This window comes from Zonotrichia leucophrys, chromosome 4 (genome assembly GCF_028769735.1).
Source record: "Zonotrichia leucophrys gambelii isolate GWCS_2022_RI chromosome 4, RI_Zleu_2.0, whole genome shotgun sequence".
Lineage (NCBI taxonomy): Eukaryota > Metazoa > Chordata > Aves > Passeriformes > Passerellidae > Zonotrichia > Zonotrichia leucophrys.
In genome coordinates, this window is record NC_088173.1 from 44,318,904 (window position 1) to 44,345,863 (window position 26,960).

Below are 26,960 nucleotides of genomic sequence, written 5' to 3' on the forward strand. Positions count from 1 at the left end.
TTTCTTGCAGTTTTGAACAAAGAATATTAGATCATGCAAAACATTGTGCAAGCAGTATGGAGTAGTACATACAGGAAAACATAATGCATTGTGCCCAGAGAAAAGCCAGCTAAGAAAAGGGGAAGAAAGGGGGGTGTCGGGAATTAGAATGTGCACGTGCCAAGAAATGCATCAAAGGGTGGGACGGGGCTTTGTGCGGCCAAGGCAGGAGGTTTTGCAGTGCTTGAAGCAGAGTCAAGAGCCAGAGCTCCGTGGATGTGCGGGTTTTGAATCAAGTCCTGTTTCTAAGAGGTGCTCCCTGTTAACAAAAAGTAGCACTCAGGCTTAAATCTAAGTACGTGCTTGAGATCCTCGGAGAGCAAAGGAAACCCTGTGCATGAGTGCTTTCCTAGAGCCCTCCTTGTTAGGAGAGGGGATAACTGCTCTCTCTCCCATATCATTGTCTGAAAATGATGATGAGCACAATGAGATTGGCGAGAAGCGTCTTGAAAACAAAACAAAATATAGCTTCCAACACTGTGACCGCAGAGCCCAAGCTGGCATTAAAAAATGAATCCAGACTTTTGTTTTGACAAGTTTTTTAAGCAATTTTTCCCCCCCAGTCGGCTTCATCTCGCACTCACATCAGCCGAATGCTGAGGGGAGCCTAGTGCTGGGGCTGTGGGGAGTAGCCAGAGGAGAAGGTAAGCCTGAGGAAAAGGAGAGCAAGGAGGTGTTTCTTGGCACCATGGCTCCCTACCAGAGCAGCGCCTCACTCTCCCCTTTCCCTTTTCTCCTGGCTCCTCTGTGTGCAGACTGCCCCGTGAACACTTAATAGGCTTAGCTTTAAGCACCGGAGTAGATCCAGTGGGATTACTGGAGTATTTAAACGAAGGTATAATGTTTGGACAGGAGGTAGAAGCATCGTGTCTCTGTCTCTTGATGTGGCTCCTGCTCATGCAGCCACGCAGTTCTAGTGTCTGAGGTTGAGGGGTTATGGGGTTCACACTGCCTCTGCCAGAAGGGTGTTGGGGTGTATGTGATGCAGCGAGTATTAAACCACCAAAAGTAGGAAATTGGGGAAATCTCTTACAATGTGCAGACATTCCTTGGTTGAGGCTGACCAGCTAACCAGAACAGAGACAAACCCAGCACAGAAACAGAAGGTGGATGAGGCTGAGTCCAGAATGCAGCCGGAGCAGAACGACTTCCTGGGGAGGCGAGAGCAGAAGGAAAGGGCTCACAGCTGAGCTGTGCCGCAGATGGCCAGGCACAGGATGCCGGGCAAGCCGCTGCCTGTAGGAAGAGCACGTGTGGTGTCGGAGATGGGCTCCACCATGGAACACTTGTGCTGACCTGGGAGGGCTCTTGGTGTGTGTGGGCATTTAATAGCACAGGTAATGGCAGAGAGGCTGGTGCTGGGGAGGGGAAGCCTGTGATTCCCTGCCTGGCTGAGAGCAGCATGAAGGGCGCTGCAAGCTGCCAGTGGCCTTTCATGGTGCAAGCAGAACTATTGGAACACGTAAGAAACTGAGGCTGTCACAGGAATTATCTGTGAGGCGAAAGCTGTGTGTGTAGGTAGGTAGCATCTCACACACTTGATGAACCACTGAGTGGATATGGACAGAAATAGAAGTCAGAATGGGAAAACAGGGCTGAGGGGAGCTTTCACTGAGCGTCTATGTGAGGTTGCCTCCCAGGCTCCCTGGAAAGCACATAGTGGCTCAAAATCAAGCTTCATTATGTGGTTGTAAATTTGCTAAATTAATAAACAGGGAAGATTGACATCTTTACATCTATCTCTGATTGAGGTGTTTTAATTCCTTTGTAGGAACAAGTACCTTCCCAGAGCTTCTGAGCAGAGGAAAATGGAGCCTCTCTTCCCAGTGCCCAGCAGATGCTCCTTCCTTCCACCTCTGGTCCCCACATCTCTTGCAGGGCAGGGCGGGGAGTGCCCAGCCTGCCCTGGGTGTGCAGCTGCCCCTTTGGGCTGTGAACCAAGCTGTCAGGGCCAGCACTGAGACCGCTCTGTCACGAGCAGGGCGGCTGTCTGGGCTGCAGCAGGTAGACCCCCAGAGGGGCAGCACATCTGAGCCAGGCTGGCCCCGAGCAGGTCAGTGCAGCTCCCTCCCCTGGCCCGGGCGGTTTTCCTGGCTGGCCTGGCACCGATCTCCCTGCGTTGCTGTGTGTGTTGTCCGTGAGCACAAGCAGGCCATTTGCTGCATTAGCCTCATTATGCTTCCTTTCCAAAAAGCGCCCACCGCTGTCTGCCTTGTGGTTTGGAAAGGGGTTAACACTTTCCCCTCCCAAACCTCAGCTCACCAGCACATATCCCTTGTGCTGCAATTATTGAATGACACTTCACAACTTCATCTCCTCTCCTGCTACATCTGCTTGCTGCTCCCATGTGCAACCTTGCTCACATCCCAAACATCTAAATGCATTGTTTCCTCTGTTTCTCCTGCCAGCATGGAAAGGAGCCATCCTTGAAGCAGGATTGCCTTTGAGCTGGCAGCAGACGAGTGATTGGCATTGGGCAGTGCTGCTGAGACTCTGGCAGGCCGTTTAGCAGAGAACCTTGGCTAATGAATGTCATCCACACCTAGCAGATGTGCCACTGCCTGCCATGCCAGATTTTTGACATAATACAGGGCTGCTGGACACGACAGTGCTCGGGAAAAGCCAGGGAGGGACTTGTGCCTTCAACGTGGCGTTTGGTCCTTCTCGTGCTCTGCAAGAGAAACGAAACCTGCAGAAGGGAGGGAGGCACAGCTGCGTCTCCCGGCCCTCCACCCTGGTTTTATCGGTGCGTAAATCCTATTTGTGTCGCTTTCACTCCTGTGCCAGGCAGTCTTAAAACCCACCACCTTTTCTTTTGGTCCCCTGTGCTTCCAGCCCCGGCTCCTGCTGGGCCCTCCCGCCGGGTCCCGAGATGGGGAACCGAGCAGGGGGCTCAGTGCCCCCCCGGGAGCTGGGATGGCTGCGGGCAGGTGCCTGGCACCTGCATCTCGCCGCCGGCAGCATCCCGGGCTTCGTCTTTCCTCTCCTGCCCTCCATCGGAGGGAAGCAGCATTCGCCGGGCACAGCGTGGGGCCGGGGGGAGAGACCGGCCCCCCGGGCGCCCCGAGGCCCTCCGGGTTTCCGGGACTCCCGCTCACCCCTCCCGGCGCGGGAGTGGGGACGGTGCCGCCTCCTAATCCCGGCGTAATCCCGGAGAGCGGCAGCAGAGCGGGCGGCCGCTAATCCCGGCCCGCCGCCGCTAATCCCGGCCCGTGGCCGTGGGTCTCCCTGCCTGCGTCCCCGCGGGGTGGGGGCGAAGTCCCCTCCCCAGAGTGTGCGGTGGGGTCCCGGGTCGAAGCCCCGGCTCTCAGGGGACGTAAATCTGTTAATTACTTAACTCGGTCATTAACCCGCTGCTTGCCCGGCGGGCGGCGGCGCGGGAAGGGGCGGGGGCCGCTCTCGGGTGGGCGCTGCCGGCCCGGTGCTCCCGCAGCCCCCCCAGGCTTCTGCACCCCCTCTCCGGTCCGCCACCCTCGCACCTCCCCGCCTCTTTTTTGGGGTGACATCGTTGCCGGCTTTTTCTGTGCTCCCAGGAGCAGCGCGGCGGGCGGTGCCGTGAAAGGGGTCCCCTCAAACACCCTCCAGGGAAGGCTGGGGCGGCTGCGGGACGTGTCCTGCATCACGGGGAGCTCCGGGGGGCGCCTCGGGGTTGTTCCCTCCCAGCCGGCTGCAAGCCAAGTTCAGTGCGGCGTGGCCGGGGAGAGCGTAATGGGGGGTCGGTCCCGCCAATATCGTACCCCAGTCAGCAGTGCTCCGGCTCGCTGGCTGCCAGAGCTCAGCCGCCGATGCAGCGTGTAACGCGGGTCGCTTTGCCACTCTCTCCGGTTTTTTGGTGTTTTTTTGTTTTGTTTTGTTTTTTTTTTTTTTGGTTTGGTTTGGTTTGGTTTGGTTTTTTTTTTTTTTTTTGTTTTCTGGGCCTCTTTATCTTTCAATTGCAAAGCAATTAAAGGTTTGTATGAATCTGCGAGCATCCCTCCCCGCGGGGCCCTCTGATGCCCGCTGTATTGCCCTTTAGATGCCTCTTCCTTTTTTTGTTTTACAATTGTTGTATCAATATAATGCTTCCTTTCTTCCTCTGTCTCTATAGATACAGATATACAAGGCAAACCAAAGGTTTCGGCTGCTATTCAGTGCCTCCTCATTTGTCCCAGAGCCGTAACAGTGGTGCCCTTTCTCTTCTGGCTGCTTTTCCCTGCTTCTGGAGCAGCAGTTATGGGAGAAGCAGATGGCTACTGATTGGGTGAGCTTTGTGGCTTTAATACTGAATACTTTATGGAAAAGGACTTTATCATGCTTGGTTGGTCAGAGGAACAACGGGATGAGATTTATGACTAGAGAAAATAAATCTTTTTAAGTTTCAGGCTCCTCCACACACCCCACGTCAAGTTGCTGCAGCAGAGCTGGAGCTGAAATCCTCTGCATCTTTATTTTTTTCCCTCCCCCCCGCCCCGTCTGTCTGTCCTTTCACTGCTCTCCCCACCCCCTCTGCGCCAGGCTTTAGCAAACCTTTCCTAACTTTAGGGACTGTCACTCGCTGCAGAGGCCAAGGCCTCCAGAGCCCCCGGGCAGCACCAGGAGGGGAGAAGCCATCCCTGCAGGAGGATTATCCATCTGAGGGAACATGCTGGGCACTCAGCTCCTGCAGTGCGTAACTCAGCGGCCACCCAGGGTCCGGCGGGGAGCTGTGAGTGACATCCTCACGGACCGACAGCAGAGAACTCCTGTGGCCACCAAAAAGACGTGCAGCCCACCACTCTGAGCGCAGGTGTCCTGAGGAGATGGAGCCCAGCACTGCCCCACCCCACGCCGGTCCCAGCATGGGACGTGCTGGTGGCACACAGGGACAGAACGGCCCAAGGGCGTACAGGAGGCGGAGGCAGATTTCAGTCCTGCAGGGATTCCCCTTCTTCCATTTCTCTCCCTTTTCTGTCCTTCGTAGCCAATCATGTCTTCTGTCAGGCTGTTAAATGTTTGAAGGAAGGTGAAGCTAGGTGAAAGATTTCCAGGTTTTAAACCTTGATGCTGCTGTCAGGCCAAGGAAGGAGGAGAAGCAGAAAGCCTGAGAAAAATAATTCTGAAATAGAAAGTCAGCAGTGATAGAGGGCTATGTATGAACCGTTTAACCAGTCACCTGTATTATGTTTAGTGGTCTAGGGTTATAGGTAATAAAAAGAATTCCTGTGACCCTTTGGTGAATATGCAAATTAATATTTCTAACCAGACTCTGTGTTTGCTCAGAAGAAAGTAGAAGGGAAGTTCAGGCTCAATTAGGGATGAGGAAAGAACCAAGATGCCTGTGGTGTATCTGAACAATGAGAAGGCAGGTAGGGAAAGTGTGTCAGCTTCCTGGGGAGCAGGAGCATTGGCTCCTTGGGGTGAACCACAGCTAAAGGTAGTATCTGGCCCTTTTTAGGGATTTGTGGCATTACAGTGACCTGATCCGGGAGTCCAGCACCAGTGAGGTGGGGCTGAAGTGTCAGAGGGAATAGGAAAGGACAGGCATCCTCAGGTGTGTTTGGGAGCTGGGCTGGAAACAAGAGAGAGCACTGGTGGTGTGCCTCAGCCGTGGCAGGGACCTGGAGGTACTCAAACGTTCATCTGGATGTGGGTCTGAGGACTCCCAGTGGGCTCCCCATGCAGAATGAGCAGTGGGGGAAGCGCCCCTCCTCTCTGTGTCCCATGTCTGCAGCATGATGGGATGTCTCTGGCACCCCAGCACAGGGCTTCCCCAGGAAAGGAGCCATCCATGAGCCTGGTGACAAGCAGAAAGGATGGTTTCAGTCATTCAGCTGAGGCCCTGATTTATTTCCACTACAGAGGCCTCTCTGTCTCCAGGGAAGGGAACCGTTCTGGCTGCATTTCTCCAGGCACCAGGAAAGCTTGTGGCTCCACATTTCGTTTTAAGTGGATTTTCCATTCCACCTGGTGTGCACCTCCCGGGGAGCACAGCTGGCCCTGCCCCTGGCAGCAGCAGGCAGAGAGGGTAGCAGGGCAGTTCAGAGCATCCTTTTGTGCCCCCTCCTCACAGAGCCCTGGCCCCGCAGGAGTGAGTGTGGCTGGGCTTGTGTGCCTCTGGGAACTCGTGTGTTCTCTCAGTGATGTTATTTTATGAGTGATTTTATTGCAGTCACCTGGGAGCTGACTCTCAGCTGTGTGTCTCCTCACGGGAGTAACCACACACCCGTAGGCCTGGTGCATGCCACGACTCAGGCAGTGTTTCCCAAAGGATGCGGGAGTGTTTCTGAGCACAGGTTGAGCAGCCTTTCCTGGTCCCTCTCCTCTCCCCTTCCTGCGTGAAGGTCAGGGAGGAAAGAAAAGACTGACACTCCTGGGAGCAGGTTCTCTGTCCCTTGCAGCCGTCCCCACACTAACTCATCGCGGGCAGAAGAGGGTTATCACGGTGGTTAGTGATAACGGTGTCCAAGCATCCAGGCATCCCCACTCTGCCAGCCCCGCAGCCACCTGAATCTCCACCAGGTCCCCACCCTGGCTTCCGCGGGGATTTGGCCAGCCCAGCCCCTTGTGAGCTCGGGTCCCGGGCTTGTCCGCTGCTCCTGGGGCTTCCCCTCACCCGGGAGCTGCTCCGTGCCGCGCTGGTGCCGTCGAGAGGGGCTCGGCAGAGCAGGGCTGTGCTTTTGGAGGGCGGGGAGTGGCGAGGGATTGCCGGCTGCGGGGGTCCCTGGGAAAGCGGCCGGAACTCCTCAGCCCGGGTTGCCCCTGGCTCTCCGCAAGAGATTTTCTGGAAAAATAAGCGAATAGGAAATACATGGATGTACCGAGATAGATAGGAGCGTGCGGCAGCCGGGCGGCGGCGGGCAGCGATCGCACGGCCCCGCTGGGTGACACCGCGCTCGCTGGCAGCGCGGCGAGGACCGGATCGGGCCCGGCGCACCTGCCCCGTGTTCCCCAGAAATCCCGGTGAGGCATTTCCAGGAGGCCGGGAGAGCGCCGCCGGCGCCAGGCTTTGCGGGGTTTGTGGTGGGCGCACCCCCCAGCAGAAACTCCAAAAGAAAGAGCCCGCGTCCGTCCCAAAGCCGTTCTGCAGGTCGAAGGACGCTGTTCCCTGGGATCCCCTTTTAGAGTGGCATCAGAGACTGGATAAAAGCTCGGAAATTCCTGCGCGGTCCTCTCCAGTCCCAGGGAATTTCGGTAGCTTGGATCACGCCAAAGCGATTTCGAGATCGTATATGTGCTGTGGTGTCCCTTAAAATTCTCGCGAATAAAATCAGCGCGTAGGTTTTCTTTCCCCCCACTAATGACAGTCATTCGGACAATTTATATCTTACAGCGAGAGCTGCAGCACTGACGGAAAAAAAAAAAAGGAAAAAGGAACAGGAATAGGGAAAAAATAAACCAACACCACATTTGAAGCAGAAATTGACATCCAAATTTTTAGACTCCCATATTTTTAATGTTATGAGAATCTCCCTTTTAGGAGACGCTGCGTTTTGTCGAATTAATAAGATAAATGTTGAAAGCATATTATATGCAGTCTTTAATCCTAATGCAAGGAAAATCGTAATTATGTGGAGGATAAGTGAATTTGAAAGCCAAACATCAGCCCACTCTCTGCAAACCCCGCTCTGTTCGCCCCTGGAAAACGCTTTGTCTCTCTCTCTCTCTTTTTTTTTTTTTTTTTTTAGTTTAAGGGGTTTCAAATTCTATTTTTAATTATTCTTTTTTTTTTTTTAATCTGTTTTATGTCTGAAATGACGACGATCAGGGAGGGACCGGTAAACACTTTTCCATGCGATAAACCCCTTATTTCGGCACAGAGCATCCGCGCCTCTGTGTTCCCCGAAGCTGCGTGCGTGTCGGTGAACGCGGGAGCCCCGCTTGTGCAGGGGGAGAGCCCGTGGCCGCCCCCCGCCCCGGAGCGGCTCGGAATGGGCGGGGGGCTCCGGCCGGGGCTACCTCTGCCCCGCTCCGGCGGGGAGCGCGGGGCTGCCCGGTGCCGCTTCTCCGCACGCCGGGCCTTCGCCGGCCGCCGGCAGCGCAGGAGGGCCGCTCCACTCCGCGGAGCCGGGCACGGGCATCCCCACTCGGCTCCGTCCCGTCGAGGAGGTATTTTTTCCTGCGTGTCCGATTGCCCCTACCTGGCAGGTGCGGGGACAGGGCGGGAAGGCGCCGCCGGGATCCCGGCGCCGGGCGGAGCGGCCGTCGGGCACCCCCGCTCCCCGCCCCGCATCCCCGCCGGGCCGAAGCGGAGCCGCGGCCCCAAACACGCTCCCTGCCCCGGCAGAGGGTCGGTGGGGGAAGGCGCCCCGCGTTTCCCACCCCTTTTCCCGGTGGTGCCCGGTGGCGGCAGGTCCAGGTGAGGGGCGGGCGGGCGGCGAGCGGGCAGCCCCGAAGGGGTTAACGGGAGGGACGTGGGCTGTCACGCGTCATTGGGCAGATTATGTGCAGCAAACAAAAAGTGTGTGTCTGCGTGCCAGCCCCTCACTGCACCGGGTCCGTCTGCACCGCGCGCCTCCCGCTCCGCCGCCCGCACGGCCCGGCCCGGCATGGAGCGGCGCTGAGAGCCCGAGGCAGCCAGCCCGAAGCCGCCTTTGTGCCACTGTCGGGGCGAGGATTATCCCCACCGTCCCTGGTGAGTACCGGCGGAGGGGCCCCGCCGCCCCCCGCAGCCCCGGAGCGGGAACAATGCCGGGGATGGCCGTGCTGCCGGCGGGCCTGCCCGGGCTGCGGGGACCGGCGGGGGAGCCTCCGGGAGCGGCCCCGGCGCCGCCCGGCCCGGACAAAGGGCGGCCGGGGGGAGGCAGCGCCGCGGGGCTGGGGGCGGCCCGGGGAGCCGGGGAGATGCGGCCCCGTGGGGAGCCGTAAGGGGCTCGCCGCCGCCGGGAGGAAAGTTCGGCGGGGGCCCCTCGCCGCCGGTGGTTTCGTTTGGCGAAATCGTTCCTTCGGGGAAGGGATGCGCCGGGCAGCGGCGGAACGGGGAGGGCGCCGGGGAGGCGGCCGGAGCGCCTTCCCCCCCGGCCTCCGTTCCCGGGGAGGGGCCGGGACCCCCGCCGCCGCTCTGGGAGGGGGTGAAGTTCCCGGCGGTGCGGGTCGTACCCCGAAATCGCGGGGGGAGCGGCGGCTCGGCGGAGCCGTGCCCGGTGCGAGCGGCGGCAGCCGTCAGCAGGCGCACCGGGAGGAGCACCGGTCTTTTCCCGAGCCAGCCCCAAATGACGGATTTCGATGGCAGATGGGGCGGGGGGAGGCAGCCGTGCGCTAATCTGGTCGGGAAGGGCGAGGGCACCGCAGCCGGGCGCGATGCTCCCTCCCCGGCCTCGGCGGCGCCGCCGGCCCCGCACCCTGCCCGCTGCCCGCGCCCCGCCAGCTGCCCGCCGCCCGCATCCCTCCCCTCGTAACGCGCGGCAGCCGGGGCTCTCACCCTGCTCCATAAATAAGCGTGTCGAGGTAAAAATAATTACCTCTGCTTGCTGCTTTTAATTAAAGTCTCGGAGGGAAAGTGCTGGATTATGATAATGAGCAGCCATACGTTCCCCTTGTCGCGCGGAGCGGGAGGTGAGCTGACACGCAATCGGCGACAATGACAAGCCGCTGGAACCCACCCGCTCCCCCGGCGTAGCCCGCAGCCCGGCCCGGCGCCGGGGATTGCACGAGGGAGACCCGGCGCCCGCTCGGGACAGGACGTGGCCGGTGGGATTCCCGGGTCCCTGCTCAGAACCAGCTCCGCCGCGATATCTAAAAAAAAAAAAAAATCGGCGCGGCAGAGTCCCCGCACCCCGCCTCTGCTCGCAGCTCCGAGCCTGCTTTAAATTTTTTTTCAAACCGGAGAAACTGCTCGCCTGCTTTTTTTTGTCTTTCTATCTTTCTATCTAATTTTTTTAAATAATTTTGGAGGTTTTATCGTAATGTTTTATTTATTAATTCAAGTCGATTTTATTTTGTTTTCCGGGGCATCCCGGTGTACCGCTGAGCGGGACCCGCTGCGGTAACGGGGTCCCTCTCTGCCCCTCTCTCCGCCCGCAGGGATGGAGGACGCCGGCGTCCAGCGGGGAATATGGGACGGGGATGCCAAGACGGTCCAGCAGTGCTTGACTGACATTTTTACCAGTGTTTACACCACCTGCGACATCCCGGAAAATGCCATTTTCGGCCCCTGCGTCCTGAGCCACACGTCCCTGTATGACAGCATCGCCTTTATCGCCCTCAAGTCCACCGACAAGCGCACCGTCCCCTACATATTCCGGGTAAGAGCCGCTCGTCCCCGGGCCCAGCCGCTCGCCACGCCGGCCGGTGCCCGCACGCGTCCCCGCCGCGGAGCGCAGGTCGGCCCGGGGAGCCCCCGCCGCCGGGAGGCTGTGCCCGAGGGCAGAGCCGCGCCGCAGCCGCCGCTCCTACTGCTGCCTGGCCCCGTGCTGTCGGTTCGTCGGTCGGTCTGTCTTTCGGTCCGGTGGATTGATTACCGCGGGTTTTCAGGTGGACACGTCGGCGGCCAACGGCTCGTCGGAGGGGCTGATGTGGCTGCGGCTGGTGCAGTCGGCGCGGGAGCGGGAAGAGCAGAACCTGGAGGCCTACATCAAGAGCGGGCAGCTCTTTTATCGCTCCCTGCGCCGCATCGCCAAGGACGAGGAGCTGCTGGTGTGGTACGGCAAGGAGCTCACCGAGCTGCTGCTGCTCGGCCCGGCCCGGGCCCCCGCCCGCACCAACGGTGGGTGTCCCGGGCGGGAGGAAGGAGGGGGATCCCTGCCGCCGGGGGAAATCGGGAGGCGGGGGAGGGCTTTGGGATCCCCCGCTCCCGATCCCCAAACTCTCGGCGGACATCCCGTCGGTGGCCCCGGCTGACGGTGCTGTTTCTCTCCTTCTCTCTCTCTGTGTCTGTCTGTCGTGCCCACCCGACGCAGGCTCGCCGCCCTTCGCCTGCCCCGAGTGCAGCCAGCGCTTCCAATTCGAACTGCCCTTCGCTGCACACCTCCGGTTCCGCTGCCCCAAGAGGCTGCACGGCCCCGACATCGGCCCCGCCGCCGAGGCCGCCGCCGCCAAGGACGGCGCCGGCAAGGAGCAGGAGCCCGGCAAGTTCGGGAAGCCCGGCGGGCCGCCGCACCACCCCTTCCCCGGGCCCGACGGCGGCCCTGCCGCCAGCACCAAGCCCTCCACGGACTTCCACAACCTGGCGCGGGAGCTGGAGAACTCCCGCGGCGGGCGCGCCGGCTCCCCGGGGCGGCCGGCGCCCCCCGAGGGCGGCCCTGAGGCGGCGGCCGGGAAGGCGAAGCGGCGCTTCCCCGAGGAGGAGGAGCGCGGGCCCGGCGCGGCGCGGGGCCGCTTCCCGGCGGAGCGACCGGGGCTGCCGGCGGCGCCCAAGGAGGAGCCGGGCTGCGCCCCGCAGCAGCAGTACCGCGCCGCCGGCTCCTACTGCGGGCTGGAGGAGGGCGGGCGCCTCTTCGCGCCGCCCAGCCCGGAGACCGGCGAGGCCAAGCGCAGCGCCTTCGTGGAGGTGAAGAAGGCGGCCCGCGGCCCCGAGCCCGACGGCGGCCCCGAAGAAGGCCCGGAGCGCGGCTCTCCGGGCGCGGGCGGCGCGGAGCCGGGGCTGTGTCCCCGCGGCGGCGCGGGGGGCCCGCTGGCCGCCCGCCTGGACGGCGGCAGCCCGGCGCGGGGGAGCGCCTTCAGCACGGTGCCGCAGCTCGGGGCCGGCCCCGGCGGGCCCGGCGGCGGCGGCGGCGCCGACGAGAGGAAAAGCGCCTTCTCGCAGCCCGCCCGCTCCTTCCCGCACGTCCCGCCGCTGGTGCTGGGTCCCAAGCTGGGCGGGCTGGGCGAGCCCTGCCCCGACGGCGCCGCCGCCCCCGCCCGCCTGTACGCCGCCGAGGCGCTGGCCGCCAAGCTGCCGGGCGGCGGGGAGGCGGCGGGCGGCGGCGGCGGCGGCGGCGGGCTGCCCAAGCAAAGCCCCTTCCTCTACACCACGGCCTTCTGGCCCAAGAGCTCGGCGGCGGCGGCGGTGGCGGCGGCGGCGGCGGGGCCGCTGCAGCTGCAGCTGCCGTCGGCGCTGACGCTGCTGCCGCCGTCGTTCACCTCGCTGTGCCTGCCGGCTCAGAACTGGTGCGCCAAGTGCAACGCGTCCTTCCGCATGACCTCGGACCTGGTCTACCACATGCGCTCCCACCACAAGAAGGAGTACGCGCTGGAGCCCCTCGTCAAGCGCCGCCGCGAGGAGAAGCTCAAGTGCCCCATCTGCAACGAGTCCTTCCGCGAGCGTCACCACCTCTCCCGCCACATGACCTCCCACAACTAGCGGGGACACCCCCGTCCCGGCCCCGGGAACACGCCCGGGACCCCCGCGCCGGGGACACCCGCGCCGCCCGCCTCTCCCACCCTTCCCCTTCGATGCACGCGTTTCCACAGTCCGGGGAGGGGCGGGGAGGGCAGCGGGTGAGAAGGATGAAAAGGTGAAGAAGAAGAAAAATGAAGGTAAAAGAAAAAAAAAAAAAGAAAAAGAAAAAGAGAGAGAGAGAGAAAAGAGAATCACCGGGAAAAAGAAAAAAAAATGACTTAAAAATACATTTTTTAAAATGTCATATATTGCAACATATTGATGCATTTGTCATACGTTTCTACTTAAATTATTAAGCACTTATGGTTTAGATGTAATAATAATTCTATGTCAGGGTAAATTTTTATTTTGGATATGAAGCTAAGGGCGAGGGGAGCGCGGCGGGGCCGGCGGGCGGCGGGCCGGGGTCCTGCATGCACCGGGCGCTATCCCCGTCCGGCCCCGCCGCCCGCGCCCCTTCCCCCCGAGTGTCACTGGTGCCCGTGGAATGGAGTCTCGGTAGTTCCGTGTTTACCTTCCCTTCCCCGTTTGGGTTTGGTTTTTGGTTTGTCTTTTTTTTTTTTCCTTGCCCCTCTGGACAAAAAAAAACCAACAAAAAAAGATTTATTAAACTTTATAGTTTATCCGGGTATGTTGGATGCTTTGACAATAAATGACTTTATTTTCTTCAAAGCACCTGGACGTTAATCGATGCGGGGGAGTGGGCGGTGACGAAGGGGTGGCAATGGGGTCCCTGGCCGCATCGGGCCGCAGGGAAGGGCAGGAAAGCCCGACCACGCCGCCTGTTCTCTGTGCTCTTCTTCCCCGCTCCCCTGCCTCCCTCCCTTCGGCCCCTCCGACAAGTGTCCGTCCTTCCTCTGTGCGTCTTTGCTTTCGTCCGGCATTTTATTCAGCCTTTATCTCTCTCCTTCATCCTGTCTTTCCCTTCCATTCCTCTCCCCTTCGTCTTTTGGGTTGTCTTTATTTTCTTTCATTTTACCTTTCTTTTTATGTCTGTCTTTCTGTGTTTTGCTATTTTCCCACCTCCCCTCTTCCAGCAGCCCGTATTGCCCCCGACCCTTGCCACGGCTGTGGGTGGTCGCGGGCTCGCAGGGTGGGCACAGCCACGGAGGCGGCCCGGAGGTTGTCTGGTGTGACAGGACCCAGGGGAGCCCCCAGCCCGCAGTGTCGTGGGATAGGGAGCACTTGAAGGGGCCAGGGGTGGGTCCCCTCTGTCCTGGGGCATTACCGGGGTGGTGGCATGGCAGCCAGGGGCACCCGGGAGGGCCAAGACAAAGGGGACACTCCCGGGCACGGGTGCACAGCCTACGGCGGGTGCGTTCAGTGCCAGCCCCGCTCTGGGGGGCACGGGGGGACACCGCGGCCCGCACAGCCTGGGGATGTGCAGGAAACCCATTTCCACACACAGGCTGCCGTCACCCCCGCACCGACGCTGTGCCAGGTCACTGGTAGGGAAAATACCCCAAAGCCGGAGCTGTGCAAGGCTGGAGCCCACAGTGTCACATCAATGGGGTCCAGGTGCCACCGGCGTCGGCGGCCGTGGGGTTTGGGGTTTGCACGGGGTACCCGTGATGCAGCTTCCCGCTGGTGTTGCTCGCTCTCTCAGCGCGCTGACCCCAGCACCCCGGTACCAATAACCTCCAAGCCACGCCAGGATCCGGAGCGGCCCCCTGCTCTCATTCCTTGCCTCTGGAATACACAAAGCCTCACCTGCCGCCGTTAATTGCGGGGGCGAGACACTGATTATCCCGTGGATTTTCCTTAAGAAGCGGTGCCACCCCAGCGCGTCCCGCTTTTGAGGGTTCCCCGGGATGCTTCCCGGGCTCCGGGGGATGCGGGCGGGCTGCGGGGATGCCGGGGGCGGCAGCGGCGGGTGGGCACCGCCACCTAGCGGGGCTGCCGCAGGGCTAGCGGCTGTGCTCCGGGCCCTGGCGGGCTCCTTCCCCCGGCCATGGTGCGCCGGGCTCCTCTGCCGCCGCAGCTTCGCCTCTCCGGCAGCCCCGGGCCGGCTTCGGGGCCGCTCCCTCCCGCAGCCGGGGAGGTTCTCAGCGTCGCTGTTAGTTATGCTCTGCCCGGCTCTCTGCGCTTGTCCGGGTGCTGCTGCTGGAGGGATGCTGCTGCCCCTGCACGAAGGTGCACTCGGGAACACAGCACACAGCCGCAGGTTTCACAGCCTCCTCCATCTACCCCAAATATCGTATGGCTTTTCACAGCCGTGTGGTGTGCTGTGCCCCTGCCCTGGCAGCCTCCTGCAGCACCGTGCTTCCTGTGCGTTCCTTGGGACTCTCCCAGAACGCACTCTGCTAAACCCCAGGACTTCTCCCACTGGGGCTGGATCAGGGGTTGCAGTCAGCCCCCTAAAAGCACTGTTAGACAGGGCACACGTGGTGCAGCAGGTGCCTGCATTGTTACTTCCACACAAAGCTCACTTTGTTTCTGTCTAAAAGCACAAAAATCTACAGGCTAGGGAATATAATCCAAGACTTTGTTTGGTGATATCGGATATCGAACTCCAAAGTGATAAATCAAACTCCAACTGATGCTTCCTGCACCAGCAGAACATGCTGTAATAAGGGCAGGCAGTGCCCATGATCCTGAAGAGTTGGGTGCTGTATGGAGAGGGTTCCCCTGGGGCCTTTTGGGATCAGGGCTTGGCCACAGCACGTCCCTCCTTCCCCAGAGCCATGCTGGCTCTCCTCAGGTCAGCAAGGGTACGATTGCCACATACTGCTCCTTTGTCATCATTTCTGCTGCTTGGGAAACAGGAAGAGAATTTTTTTCTTTTTTTTTTTTTTTTTTTTTTTTCTTTTTTTTTTCTTTAAATGTCTTTCCCTGTCCGCAGTTGATGCTATGCTGTGTCTCTGCACAGCACAGAAGCTGGCTGGGCTGTGGCACCAGCTGGCTTTCCCCCATGCAGGGTCCTCACCCGACATCACAGTCCGGAAAATTCCCTTCTGGGGCATCGCCTGGGCATTTCTCTGGGAGAGAGCTGCCCCTGTAAGCCTCTGCCAGAGCCCACAGATGCATTTGCCTCTGAAACTTACTCACGAGGGGCATCTTTGATATGCTGCGGAGGAACAGCAAGTAGGAGCTGGGAGTAAGGATGAGCAGCCTTCGGATTTGGGGAGCCCATTCCCTGTGCCCTGCAGCCCTTAGACTGCTCCATCTTCCCTGTAGCTGGGCCACGCTGCAAATCACGACAGTGATAATAATTCAACAAATCCTGATATCAATGCTGTTCCTGGGGAGCAGAAGGCAGCTTTGCGCCCACAGAGGTTTCTGTTTGAAGGCAGCCACAGGCAGCAGACCCACAGTCTGTGCACTTCGGGCTGGAGCTGGAGCTAGCTGCCTGCCTGGGGGCCTGATCCCCTCCTGCCCGAGCCAGCAGGAGCTGTGCCTGTGTAGGTTTGGGAATGGATTAGCACTGGGCACCTGAACTGCTCACAAGCCAGTGTGGGCATGGGCTGTACAGAATGTCATGTGGATTGTGTCCCTTAGGTCTGGAGAGAGGTGTACAGGCGAGGCTCTCCCAACCCCTGAGCATCCTCACAGCCAGCCTGCGGAGGCCACCCCAAAATCTGTGTGTTGGGTTTTGCGCTGTGCGTGAAGGTGCCGAGCAGCGTGCCGGACAGACAGACATCTGCTGCCACTGCTGTGAGGAGGCCGAGCTCCTCTGTGTGCAGTGCCTATCTCCAGTTAACCTCTCACTGGTTACATTTGGAAAATCAGCTACTAGGATTTCACTGCATCACCGAGCTCTGGAAAACGCTTTGTTCAGCTGTGGGTGTCTAGGAAAGGCTGAAGTGGTTCCCTTGTTTGAAAATTCCATGAACTGTACAGTATTCCTTCCCTGCTTTCCCTGCTGCTAAGGGCAGATTTGGAGTGGGGAAAGACCCAGCCCAGTACAGAACATGTTGATGGTCTTAGAAAAAAGACAAACAAAAACCAAAACACAGTGGGGGATGTCTCTTTGAGATACACTGCTGTCCTGCAGAATACTGGAATGCCTGAGCGCTCTGAGCTTTATTTAGACATAGTGCTTTTCACTTTTTAGAATTCTTTTCTATCCTTATCCTGGTGGCTTGTGAGGTGGCTTCTGAGTGATCTCGGTGACATTCGTGCCCGTGGGGCATGTTAACCACTTGCACCTGTGCTTTCCCCACCACCTGAAGGTAATAATCATCTTAATTACGTAAGAGGAGGGCAAGCATCTTAATTGAATTCACCTGTTCTAATGCACACCCTCCCTCCTGGTAACAGGTTTGGACAATCATCCTAATGAAATTAACCTTTTTTAATGCACCTCCTCCTGGTAGAGTGTTTGGTTCTGCAAACTCCTGACTCAGCTGCAGTTCTCTGTGTTTCAGGAGAGGGGACGCTTCTAGGGGGATGTACAGGGGGACCTGGGGGCCTGCCACCCCCTCTTTGACTGTGGTGAGTCTCCTTCAGGCACATCCTCGTTGCAGGGGTTTTGTTTCCAGGCTCTGCTGGCTGGTCTTATGTCTCCCCATGCTTTGCCTGGCATATTTTTAAGTGGCAATTTAGCAGCACCAGGCTGACACGGGGAGGGGGGAGCGCTCCTGTGGTGCAGCTCGCAGGCCCAGTGCTCTGCAGCAGATCAAACAGGCTCAGAAGAGTCCTTCTCATCTTCAGTCGGGGAATTTTACACTTGAAACACAGCTTTGCCTCCCCATTTGCTGAGTTTCCTCTGTAACGGAGCCCTGAATAATTTAAATAACATAACATCAGCATTAGGCTTCTGAAGCTGCTGGTGTGTGTGAGTGAGGGTTGCTACTGCCAAAGGCAATTACACACAATTGCTCTGGGAAGTTCACTATTACGTCTGCTTATTTATTTAGGTTTAAACCTCGTGTTTGGTTTGTTGTTATGTTGGTGTTCTTTGGGGCTTTTTTTGAGCTGTGCTGCAGGAGTGCCTGGAGTATTTGAAACGGGTGTGTTAGGCAGGGGAAGAATGAAGAAGCACCCAGAACCACACAGCGCTGTTGTGAGCCCTGAAGTGTCACAGTGAGGATGAAAACACACCTTGTGCTATGGAGACTTGTGACAGTCGAGGGTGGTTGGGTGTTGCTCTGAGGGGCACAAGGGAGTCCCCACAGAAGGGGATGCTGTCCTGTAGCTGTCCCATTCCACCACAAAGAAAAGGGAGTGCAGGCAACCAGTGAACCCCTAAGGGCTCTGCTGCCTCACTGGGCCCCCCCAGAAAGGGTCAGGAATGTTCACTGCAGCAGGGATCCTTCCAAAAGCAGGTCTTGGGGACCAGCCTGGGCAAGCACACCTGGCTGGTGTGACTTCTTGGTGGTCGCCCCCCCTCCAAGGTTTGAGTTGTCTGGGAATTCTTCGGGGGGAAATAACAGCAGTGTGAGTGAGCAGAGGCTGCCTGGCAGCCAGGATGGTGCCAGGAGTGCTGCTGGAAACTGTGAGGGTGCGCAATAGGGTGGAAGCTGAGGGGGCTGGACTTGCTGGTGAACCTCTGGCCACAGAAGTTTCTCAAGGTGAGTATCCTTGGCCTGGGCATGCAGATGCCTCCTTTCTGCTCCTGGGCTGCTACTGTGCCCATTCATCCCCAGGATGGTAACTCTGAACATTTTTGAATTTGCTTTTTACTTTCAGGGGCAGAAGTGGTTTCTGCTGCCTCAGATGGAGAACAGGGATTTTGCTGCCATGATCTGTACCAGCTGCAGCCTTTACACCAAGATGCCCAAGAGGAAATCCTCTTGGAGCAAGGTGGCCTTCTCTCCTCAGCTGTGCTGCTACAGGAAGTCTCACACAAACACCACTCGAGAGGTGAGGAAGTCCTGCAGCTCCTCATCCTTCTCATGGATCCGGATTGGGAATCAGCATGTGCATGTAATTCAAGAGGAGGTGGGTAAGTGGAAGTCATGGCTTTTGCCAGGCTAACCCCTACAGCTGGGAGAAGTAAACAAGGTCTGAGTGCCCTGACCTTCCTGCAGGTATGTGCATCTATATATAGGGCAGTCTATGTATACATGTCTATATATAACGCCTGTGCATATAGCTCTGTGGATATAGATATCTGCTGAGAAATGGTTTGAAATGGCAGCAATGCTGTGAGATCATCTGCTCGCACCAGCCTGTGCCAGGTGTTACCCAGGCTGGATGCAGCTCCTCAGCCCGTGTCCCTCCCTCCTTGTGCCCCCGACCTTCAGCTTCCTCGGGAGGCGGAGGTCACCCTCCGGCGTGCCACCGGCTCTGCCTCCTTCCTGCCGAACCTGATCCCTGCCTGGACGAGCCCTGCAGCCAGAGCACCCTGGGCAGGCCGAGGGGCGGCTCCTGGCAGGGTGTGGGCACAGCCCCGGCTGGGGCAGCGCTGAGGGCACACAGGGGGGAGCGGGGGCTGCGGGCAGGGCAGAGCGTGTCCGGCCCTGCTGGCTTTGGGCCAGGTGAGGTTTCTCCAGTGGCTTTGAGGACATGGAGCTGCCCTAGGAGCTGAGGAAAGCCTAATCCATGCAAGAGCTGTGCCAGGAGGATGGATGGGCTGTTGCTGCGGGGTCTCCTCCTGCGCGGCGATGCTGTGCTGTCGGTGTGTTTGTGTTTGGGGAGGAGCTCGGCCCATGGTGCTGGGGGACACCGGGCACGTGTGCTGTCACCCTGACGGTGGCGGGAGGCTGGGGCTGTGTACCCCTTGCCTGGGAGCCAAGGAGGATGTTGTGGATTGATAAGGACGGCCACCACTTCTCTGCAGGCCCTGAGATGCCATTGGGGGGTCGTGATGGGCCCCCCCCAGTTATCCCCGAGGGCCGAGCGGGGTCCCGTGAGTGAGGGAGAGCGGCTTTGAGGTTCGGGGGCTGCCCCGAGCCCCCTGCCCGCGGCTGGGCTGGCCGTGCAGCTGCCGTGTCACCCCCCGAACCCCGGGCAGGGGGCTGCAACCTGAGCCTGTCCCCAGGGTCCTGCAGCCCCGCGGCCTCGTCCCGGCCAGGAGGACAAGTTAATTCCCAGAGAGATGCACCCCGAGCCCCGCATCTGCCGCGGGCACGGGGGATGGGGGGGCGCGTGGGGCCGGGCACAGGTGCGGGGCCGCCGCCCGGTTATAAATAGCGGGGAGGGGCGGCCCGGCTCCCCCCGTGCTCGGTCCCCCCCTCCAGGGCTCGGAGCGGAGCGGGATGCGGCGCCCTGCCTCCCTCCCTCCTCCCGCCCGCCGGCAGCATGAGCCCGTCCTTCCTCCTCCTCCTCCTCGCCTTGCCCGCCCGCGCCCGGCGAGAGCAGGTGCCCGGCGGGGCGCAGCGGGGCCGCAACGCCCCCGCGTCTTCCTCCTCCTCCTCCTCTTCCTCCTCCCCGGCGGCGGCGGCGGGGCCGAGCCGCTTCCCGCGGAGCCGCCCGGATCGGCGGCGGGGCCGGCTGTACTGCCGGGTGGGCATCGGCTTCCACCTCCAGCTGCACCCCGACGGCCGCGTGGACGGCGCCCACGACGCGAGTCCGCTCAGTGAGTGGGGAACGGGAGCTCCGGGGGGGGGGCTGCCGGGGCTCAGCATCCCCGTCCTTGCGGGCTTCCCATCCCCGCGGGGCTATCGGAGCCCCTCGCTCCTGTCGCCCTCGCCTCGGGTGAGCTGCAGCCCCGGCGGGCCCGGGAAGGGGCGTTTGGGGTGCTGGGGGGGCTGTGCTCTGTGGGATACGTGGGAGATGCCTGTGTTCCTCAGGGAAGTGCCACCCGGGGGTTTGCCCAGTCCGAGGGGATGGTGTGAGAGCCTGAGGGCTGCACTGCCACTCCAGGCACCTGGGGGAGAAGGAGATGCTGCCCCTTTTCGGTCCTTTCCCAGTGGGACTTTTCCATCCCTCTCACTGCATTCTCATTCTCCCAGCAGAGTGATAGGATATATTCAGTTTAAAAATAGGACTGAGGCTGACGTTCCCCTGAGAGAAAGCTGTGCTAACTCACAGCTTATCCTCTGGTCGGAGTTGCCATGATATCCTGCTGGAGGGAATGAAATGGCAGGTGGGGATGAAAAATCCCTCCAGGAGCCCGGGGGCTCGGGCCCGAGGTGACCCTGGCAGTGGCTCAGCTGTCGAGAGCACTCACGCAGCAGCCACCACATCTGCCCAGGACCGAAGGATTTGGGGCCCAGACTGCACAGGCTCCAGGAGGGAGAGCAGCCCCTGGGCAGGAATGCCGGGAGCCCAGGAGCCCTGCTCAGTGTTTGGTGGGCACAGCAGGACACACGGCCTGGAGGGGTTTAGGGGATGGATAGGAAAAGGGGCCCCCACTCCATGGCTGTTTGGGGAGACACGCGTTTGGAAGGGCTGGCAGAGGTTTGGTGCTACAGCTGTCCTGCAGAGACCTGAATTATGTGCAGTTCCTTCCTCCTTAAGCTGAGCTATCCCCCCCGGAAAGGCCACAGGGACACCAGCTCCACACGTGGGAGCAGAGCCAGCCCCAGCCGGTGACAGGGGGGCAGTGCCGGGCTGTGGCACTCACGAGGCCCTCGGGACGAAGAGGATGATGGCTTTTGGCAGGGAAACCCGGCCTTTGGCCTCTGGGAAATGGGGCTTGACCCCGGGCAACCCCAACAAACAGGAGCGTGTCTGCCATGGCAGCAGGGCCACCCTGAAAGGGCAGGAGGGTTTGGGGTGCCCTTGGGGACAGGCAGGTGTTTCACAAGGGGCTTGCCCTGCTCCAGTGGGGCTGCTGAGCCCCGTGGCCTGTGGCATGAGGGGTGTGGTGGCTTGTAACCCCCCCAAAGTGCCCCAGGCCCTTGGTGCTGGGACTGGGGCGCCTCAGGGGGATGTGCTTCCTCCTTAAAATAAACGTGGGAAGCCGAGATCCGACACCCAGCCTTGGGGGATTTAGCGTGGCCTCGCGGCGGCTCCCGGCACCATGTTAATCCCACAGCCCTGTGGGGCCGGACGAGATGCTCTGCGGGCTCTTCCCTCTGGGGCCGCGGCCACGGAGCCCCTGGGGCTGCAGCGGGGCAGCAGTGCCGGCTCCTCGGGGTGCCAGGGGTGCTCTGGGGACGTGCTGGTGCCTCCCAGCTGGCAGGGCTTGGGGGGCACCCGGCCCTGTGCCCGAGTTACCCCGCACCACCTGGGGAGGTGCCGTGTGGGTGCTGCTGCTGAGGGATGCTCGGAGGCTGCATTTCCTGTGTCAGATGAGCTGCAGGTCCTGCGTGCCCCATCAGGGGCCAGAGCCTCAATCACGCTCAGAAAAGTCGCATTATTTCCATGGCTGGGCTGTGAGGGTGCCTCCAGTCCCAGCTGGCTTGTGGGACCCAGACTTCCCGAGTGCGGTGTCCATGGCACGGGCAGCTCTGATCCCAGCCGGCTGGTGTAGGTGGTTTCCCCAGGGGTGAACTTGTTCTACCACAGCCCAGCCAGGAATTGTGCCCCAAAATGGAGCTTTAAAAAACCCTCCAACCAGCCCGTATCCATCCCAGAGTAGATGGAGCAGGAGCTGGGTGGAGCCAGGCAGCTGAGGAAGGAGCAGGGACGTGGGAGAGGAAATGCAAACCTGTCAGACTAAGTTGTATTTATTTTTTTCTCTGTCACGCCGATGTGAAAAGAACTATGATTTATTCTGGGATTTCTGTCATCCTAGGTATTTTGGAAATATTTGCTGTGTCTCAGGGGATTGTAGGAATACGAGGAGTTTTCAGCAACAAATTTTTAGCGATGTCAAAAAAAGGAAAACTCCATGCAAGTGTAAGTAAACCCCCCCCCCCCCCCCCCCCGCCAGTATGTGTGGTGCATTTTTAAAGGCTCTGTGACACCTCCCAAGCGCCGGCACCGGCGCCACCAGACACCGAGGGGACAGGTGGAGCCGCAGCCCCCCGAGCCCACCTTCCTGCTCGGGGCTTTACCGTGTGCGGAGCGCGCCCTCGGGAGCGCGCCCGGCGCGGTGTGCATCAGCAGAGCCGGCTCCCCGAGCGCGGCCGGGTTATTTTTAGCTGCCGCAGATCGCGCAGAAGGGTTTGGCCAAATGTCTCCTCCCGGCGGGCAGCACGCGTGGCGCCGGCAGCGCCGCGGCTCGGGCTGGCTCTGCCCTTGGCTGCAGGGAATTGGGGCAGGTGAGGGCCGGGCTGCGGCCAGGGTGGGAGAATCCCGGTCACCTTTCTCTGCAGGGTGTTGGCCTGGAGGCTGAGGTCTCCTGCAGGTCTCATGATGCTTTTCCCAGCTCTCTGTGTCGGAGGAATCCATAAGCTGATTTCGCTGCTGGTTCCAGCCTCGGGATGCTGCTTCCCTGTTTCTTGCTGTCAGCTCCAGGGACGGTTTAGGCAAACACAGTGAGCCTCTGTGCTTGCACCCAAGTGGGTGCCTCTGAAAGGTGTGTGTACATGTTAGGGGCATTTGTAAGGCAGCATTTCATCCCTGAGGGTGCTTCCCAGGGAGCCCGGCCAGGGCTGGGGAAAAGGAAAAGGGTGTTACCCACCCCGCAGCTCTGAGACAAACCTCCCGGTGCCAGGGTGGATGTCACGGATGTGCCTGAGCTGCCCGAGGCCTCAGATCACATCCAGAGGGATTTCTGAACTCACCTCTCTCTCCCGTAAGCCTTTCTGGTGTGTTGCTCCTACAGCCTACTGATGCTTAGGTGAGCCTGTGCTTGCTTCTTTTAAGAAATCACCTAGGAGCATGAATGGGATCTAAGGGAGAAGGGGAATGGTTTTATGGAGGAAAAAACATGAGGTGAGAGCAGAGGGGCAGAGCGGGAGGAGAGGGAAAGGATGGAGAGGAGATTGCTGGACCCTCCAGAGCCTTCTCCTCTGGCGTACAATGGGCCTCTTATCTGAGCTGCAGCCTTGATTTACGCCCTGGCACAGGCAGAAATTAAATCAAGCCTCGTTGGGGCACAGTTAATTGTTGACACACAAAGGGCAGGGCTGGAGAGGGACCTCGGTCGGAGGGTCAGGGCAGGGGTGAGGACATGCGGTGCCCCGCTCGGGTGAGAGCTGCAGAATTGTAGAAACTTGACCCAAATGTCTCAAGATTGCTGGGCTGAACAATGCCAATAATGCAAACCCAGCATCTGTTGTTCTTTGCTGTGCTGGCAGGACGGGGGTTATTTCATGGCCTAATGAGTGCTGAGCAGCACAAAGCACGTCCTGTGCCCGTCACTCAGGGCAGAGCCTTGATATGGGAGTCAGGCTGGGGGCTCCGCACTGAACCGCAGGCAAAACTCATTCCTGCAGGAATCTGGCCTCCTCCAAAACTCGCTCTCGGGCTCTGCTCCATCCCAGCTCGGTGTTTCATAGGCACTCTCCTCCTCCTCCTCCTCTTTCTTTTTTTTTTTTTTCATGCCAGCTTAATTAAATTACCGAGTGGTTCATTTTTAGAGGCACCAGCTTCGGAAGATGACAGATATCCCAGCAATTATCAGTTGTGTGCACAGATGGCTTTTTCCTCGTTGGTAAACCCTCGCTCTCCTGTTTGGCCATTTTTAGCACCGAGAGGGTGGGAGGGGTTGTGTGCCTGTCCAGCATGGACCCCGGGGGGACTTGTCCAGGTAATTCTCCTTTCCCAGGAGCTGCCACCAAGCTGCATTCCTGGCTGGGGCAAATCTCTGCTCAACTGGGTTTGGAAATTTAATCAACTCCAGGTCAGCTCTGGAGCTCTGCAGAGCAACTCCAATGCCAGCCATGTGATGTGGCTGCTCCCCCTGCCCTGTGTGGGGAAAAAAGTGGGTTTTCCAGGCTGGAGCACTGCAGTGATGAGCTGAGAAGCCAGAAGGTGGGCAAGTCTGACAGGATCGTGGTGAGGGAGCTGCTGATGCACTTCCCAGGCATGTGGGACATTCTGCCTGAGCACTGGGGCTGCAAGGAGCACCAAGGGTCAGCAAAGCCTTGCTGGGAAAGGTGGAGGCCTGTGCATGGGGCAGACAGCAAGGGAGAGTGTATGGAAGATGGGGAGAGCAGAAATGAGTCACAGAGTTGGTGTCCCTCGGGACCAGCAAGCTGAAGAAGGCCTAAATCCAAGTGCTATGAGGCGAAATGCTGGTGGCAGGCTGTGGGCTCTGTCACTTGTGCTGTAAGGCTCAGCTTCTTGGGTTAAATCTGGGATTTTGAACACTTCCCTTGTGCTTACAAAGCCCTGCTGGGGATTGGGTCTTGCTCTGGGTGGCCGGTTTGGGAGCTGCAGAGCTCAGCATCTCCTCCATGTCCGTGGTTTGGAGGTGTTGCTGTGGAATGGAGCTGGGGAAGTCCTTGGGGCACCGGGCACGGTGCCCACCACCAGGTTAAAGTCTGGCAGAGCATTTGGGGGAGCTGCCAGGTGCTACAGACGGGGATTCCGGGGCTGTGTGCACACAGGTGCAGTGCTGGGCTCTGCTCTTTGGCTTTGGGATGTTTTTCCCCAGGAAAGCCCAAACCTGGGTGGCAAGCAGCTCCTGGAGTACCTCTGCCTGGGGTTTTCCAGTCAGGTGCCCGGTGCTCCGTGTTTCCAGGTGCTCCGTGTTTCCAGCCACTCCCTCGGGCTGGCTTTGGGGGGGCAGCCCAGCCCGGGAGCGCTGGGGCACAGCTGCCCCCCGGCCCTTGCGAGCAGTGTCCCCTGTGTCCCCGCAGGCTCGCTTCACGGTGGACTGCCATTTCCGAGAGCGCTTCCAGGAGAACAGCTACAACACCTACGCCTCGGCCGTGCACCGCAGCCCCCGCTCGGGCCGCCCGTGGTACGTGGCGCTCAACAAGCGCGGCAAGGCCAAGCGCGGCTGCAGCCCCCGCGCCCGGCCCCAGCACGTCTCCACGCACTTCCTGCCCCGCTTCGGGCACCCGCAGCCCCCCGAGCTCGCCTTCACCGTGGCCCTGCCCGACAAGAAGCCGCCACCCAAGGCCCGGCCCGCCCCGGCCCCGCCGCGCAGGAGCCCCGGCCCCGCCCGCTACCGGCTCAAGTTCCGCTTCGGGTAGGGCCGCGCCGGGCAGCTCGGGAGTGAGCCCGCGGCGGGGACCCATGTCCCCCTCCGCGCATGGACACCGGGAGCCTCCCGGGCCGGGATCGGCCTCGTCTCTTCACCGCACGGACCGGGCGGCATCCCCGGAGGCGTGCCAAGGAGAATTCCTGCCGTGAATTCCAGCACTGGACGGGACCTCGGGTGAGCGTTCTGTTGTTGGGACCCTGAGTAGGAAGGTACCTCTACAGCGAACATGTTTTCTTGTTTTCACTAGTGACTCCTTCGACAATCATTTTCACACGAGAGAGATGTTCAGAACCAAGCGGTTTTGTTTGTTTTTCTCGCATCTCCTTCTTGCTGCACTTTTTCCTCCGACCATACCTCAGGCACCGTGCATCCAGGTCTGTCCCTCTCCCTCTCTCGGAAGCCAGCTCTTCCCTTCCACAGGTTAAACCCAGAGACCAAGCCCTGCGAACTCTGCCGCCTTACCTGTGGTGCGGGGCGCTCTCCAGACCCTTTGTTGGCAATAATGGATGTGTGGATGTATTTTGTGGGGGTCGCAGGCCGGGGGACGGTGGCTGCTTGCAGCCCGCCCCTGGCGGTCTCTCCCGTTCTTCCCTGGACAGCTGGAGGAGCGAGTCTCCTCCTGTCCGTCCGAGCACAGATTGGATGCCTGCTTTGAAATACCTCTGCCCCAGTGCCGGGGCATTCCCGCTCCCTGGAGGAGCCCCCCCGCAGGTATCCCCCACGGGATAGGGATGCCTGTGGCCCCCAGGTGCCCACCGGTTTCGTCCAACCTTTTTTGCTGCTGATTTATTTTATCACACTCAATACATTTGCAGAGGCAGGAAGCAAGGTTTTTGTTTTCCAGGAGCGTGGCGATGTGGCAATAAGTGCTGGTACAGCTGCTGGTCCCCTGGGGAGTGTTTCCCCCACTCTGGCGGCCCTGATGTGGAATTGTTTCTCCATCGTGATAGTAGCAGTGCACACGGAGTTTGCAGTGGGTGTTTAGCAGCGTTGCTGTTCGTGCAGGCACTGGTAGCATCGAACCTCACCGGTGAAGCCTTAATAGGAGCCCAGGTGGGCTCAGGTTGGCAGAGCCCCTCAGGACATGAGCCCTGCCAGCGTCCGGCAGCAATAATCAGGCTCTCCTCCGCATCTGAGTGTGGCTGTGTCCTTTGGGGTTGTGGTTCTTTGCCTTTGTCATCCCTCTGGCAGCCCCTGGCCGGACATGTGTGCTCCATGGGACGGGGATGCTGGAATAAAACTGTTCTGTTTCATTTTATAACTCGATTGTGTGATCTCTTGCCTTGTCTGTGCCTGATTCCCTTCTTCTGAAGGGAAAAACAAGCTGTGATGGGGTGGAGCAGAGCTGAAGGAATGGGTGTGCTCCATTTGCTCTGCCCTCCAAACTGTGCCCTGGGGCATCCCAACTCCGGGGCAGGGGTGTCCTGCAGGGGTGTCCTGCGCTCCCCTCACTTCCAGCTGGGCTGTCTGGCTGTGCAGGGACAGAATCCCAGTGATTTGTGCTCAGCTCCTCTCCGCGAGCTGATGGAATTGGAGCCTTTGCAGGTGCTAGCCCAGGCAGGTAATGGAGGAGCAAGTGTGCTGGTCTTGGAGCCCCTGCATGCCCTCAGAGGAAACAAGGTATTGATTTCATCTTTTTTTTTCATCTTTTTGGGGGAAAACCCTCAAAAGCTGGTGTTTTGCTGTTGTGGTAATAATTAAAACATAGTTGTGCAATTGAAACAGGGAGCAGGGAGAGCAGGATTGGGGAATCCAGCAGGCACTGCCTATTCC

The 26,960-nt window shown here is 59.7% G+C and overlaps 2 protein-coding genes and 1 long non-coding RNA gene across 15 annotated transcripts; all 3 read left to right on the forward strand.

Annotated features, from left to right (window-relative positions):
* The first annotated feature begins 2,021 nt into the window (after window positions 1-2,021).
* Window positions 2,022-4,925, forward strand: LOC135446939 (uncharacterized). The gene is made up of 4 exons (XR_010439941.1): window positions 2,022-2,092; window positions 2,448-2,785; window positions 4,127-4,279; window positions 4,561-4,925. It is a non-coding gene; the product is annotated as an uncharacterized LOC135446939 (long non-coding RNA).
* A 3,058-nt stretch (window positions 4,926-7,983) lies between these two features.
* Window positions 7,984-12,926, forward strand: PRDM8 (PR/SET domain 8). 2 transcript variants are annotated; one of them, XM_064712366.1, is made up of 5 exons: window positions 7,984-8,103; window positions 8,475-8,629; window positions 10,018-10,238; window positions 10,468-10,699; window positions 10,893-12,926. In XM_064712366.1, exons 3-5 carry the CDS (start codon window positions 10,020-10,022, stop codon window positions 12,272-12,274), a joined length of 1,833 nt encoding a protein of 610 aa, XP_064568436.1. In that variant the 5' UTR covers window positions 7,984-8,103; window positions 8,475-8,629; window positions 10,018-10,019; the 3' UTR covers window positions 12,275-12,926. The 2 variants fall into 2 exon arrangements, with proteins under 2 accessions (XP_064568436.1, XP_064568437.1); XM_064712367.1 differs by lacking the exon at window positions 7,984-8,103 and adding an exon at window positions 8,243-8,353.
* Window positions 12,927-16,655: 3,729 nt separating this feature from the next.
* Window positions 16,656-26,439, forward strand: FGF5 (fibroblast growth factor 5). 12 transcript variants are annotated; one of them, XM_064711527.1, is made up of 5 exons: window positions 16,677-16,747; window positions 17,231-17,826; window positions 17,945-18,196; window positions 21,882-21,985; window positions 24,838-26,439. In XM_064711527.1, exons 2-5 carry the CDS (start codon window positions 17,724-17,726, stop codon window positions 25,174-25,176), a joined length of 798 nt encoding a protein of 265 aa, XP_064567597.1. In that variant the 5' UTR covers window positions 16,677-16,747; window positions 17,231-17,723; the 3' UTR covers window positions 25,177-26,439. The 12 variants fall into 12 exon arrangements, 9 of the variants coding, with proteins under 9 accessions (XP_064567600.1, XP_064567597.1, XP_064567604.1 ...); XR_010439944.1 differs by lacking the exon at window positions 16,677-16,747 and having other exon boundaries at window positions 16,760-17,826; window positions 24,838-25,561; window positions 26,032-26,438; XR_010439945.1 differs by lacking the exon at window positions 16,677-16,747 and having other exon boundaries at window positions 16,760-17,826; window positions 24,838-25,396; window positions 26,032-26,438.
* The last annotated feature ends 521 nt before the right edge of the window (window positions 26,440-26,960 follow it).

Excerpts from the sequence above, each read along its gene's own strand:
- PRDM8 (XM_064712366.1), top strand. The coding sequence starts at position 10,020 with ATGGAGGACGCCGGCGTCCAGCGGGGAATATGGGACGGGGATGCCAAG. Across the intron at positions 10,239-10,467 it reads CCGTCCCCTACATATTCCGG|GTGGACACGTCGGCGGCCAA; the intron begins GTAAGAGCCGCT and ends GCGGGTTTTCAG. Across the intron at positions 10,700-10,892 it reads GGCCCCCGCCCGCACCAACG|GCTCGCCGCCCTTCGCCTGC; the intron begins GTGGGTGTCCCG and ends CACCCGACGCAG.
- FGF5 (XM_064711527.1), top strand. The coding sequence starts at position 17,724 with ATGGTGCCAGGAGTGCTGCTGGAAACTGTGAGGGTGCGCAATAGGGTG. Across the intron at positions 18,197-21,881 it reads TGCATGTAATTCAAGAGGAG|GTATTTTGGAAATATTTGCT; the intron begins GTGGGTAAGTGG and ends CTGTCATCCTAG. Across the intron at positions 21,986-24,837 it reads AAGGAAAACTCCATGCAAGT|GCTCGCTTCACGGTGGACTG; the intron begins GTAAGTAAACCC and ends GTGTCCCCGCAG.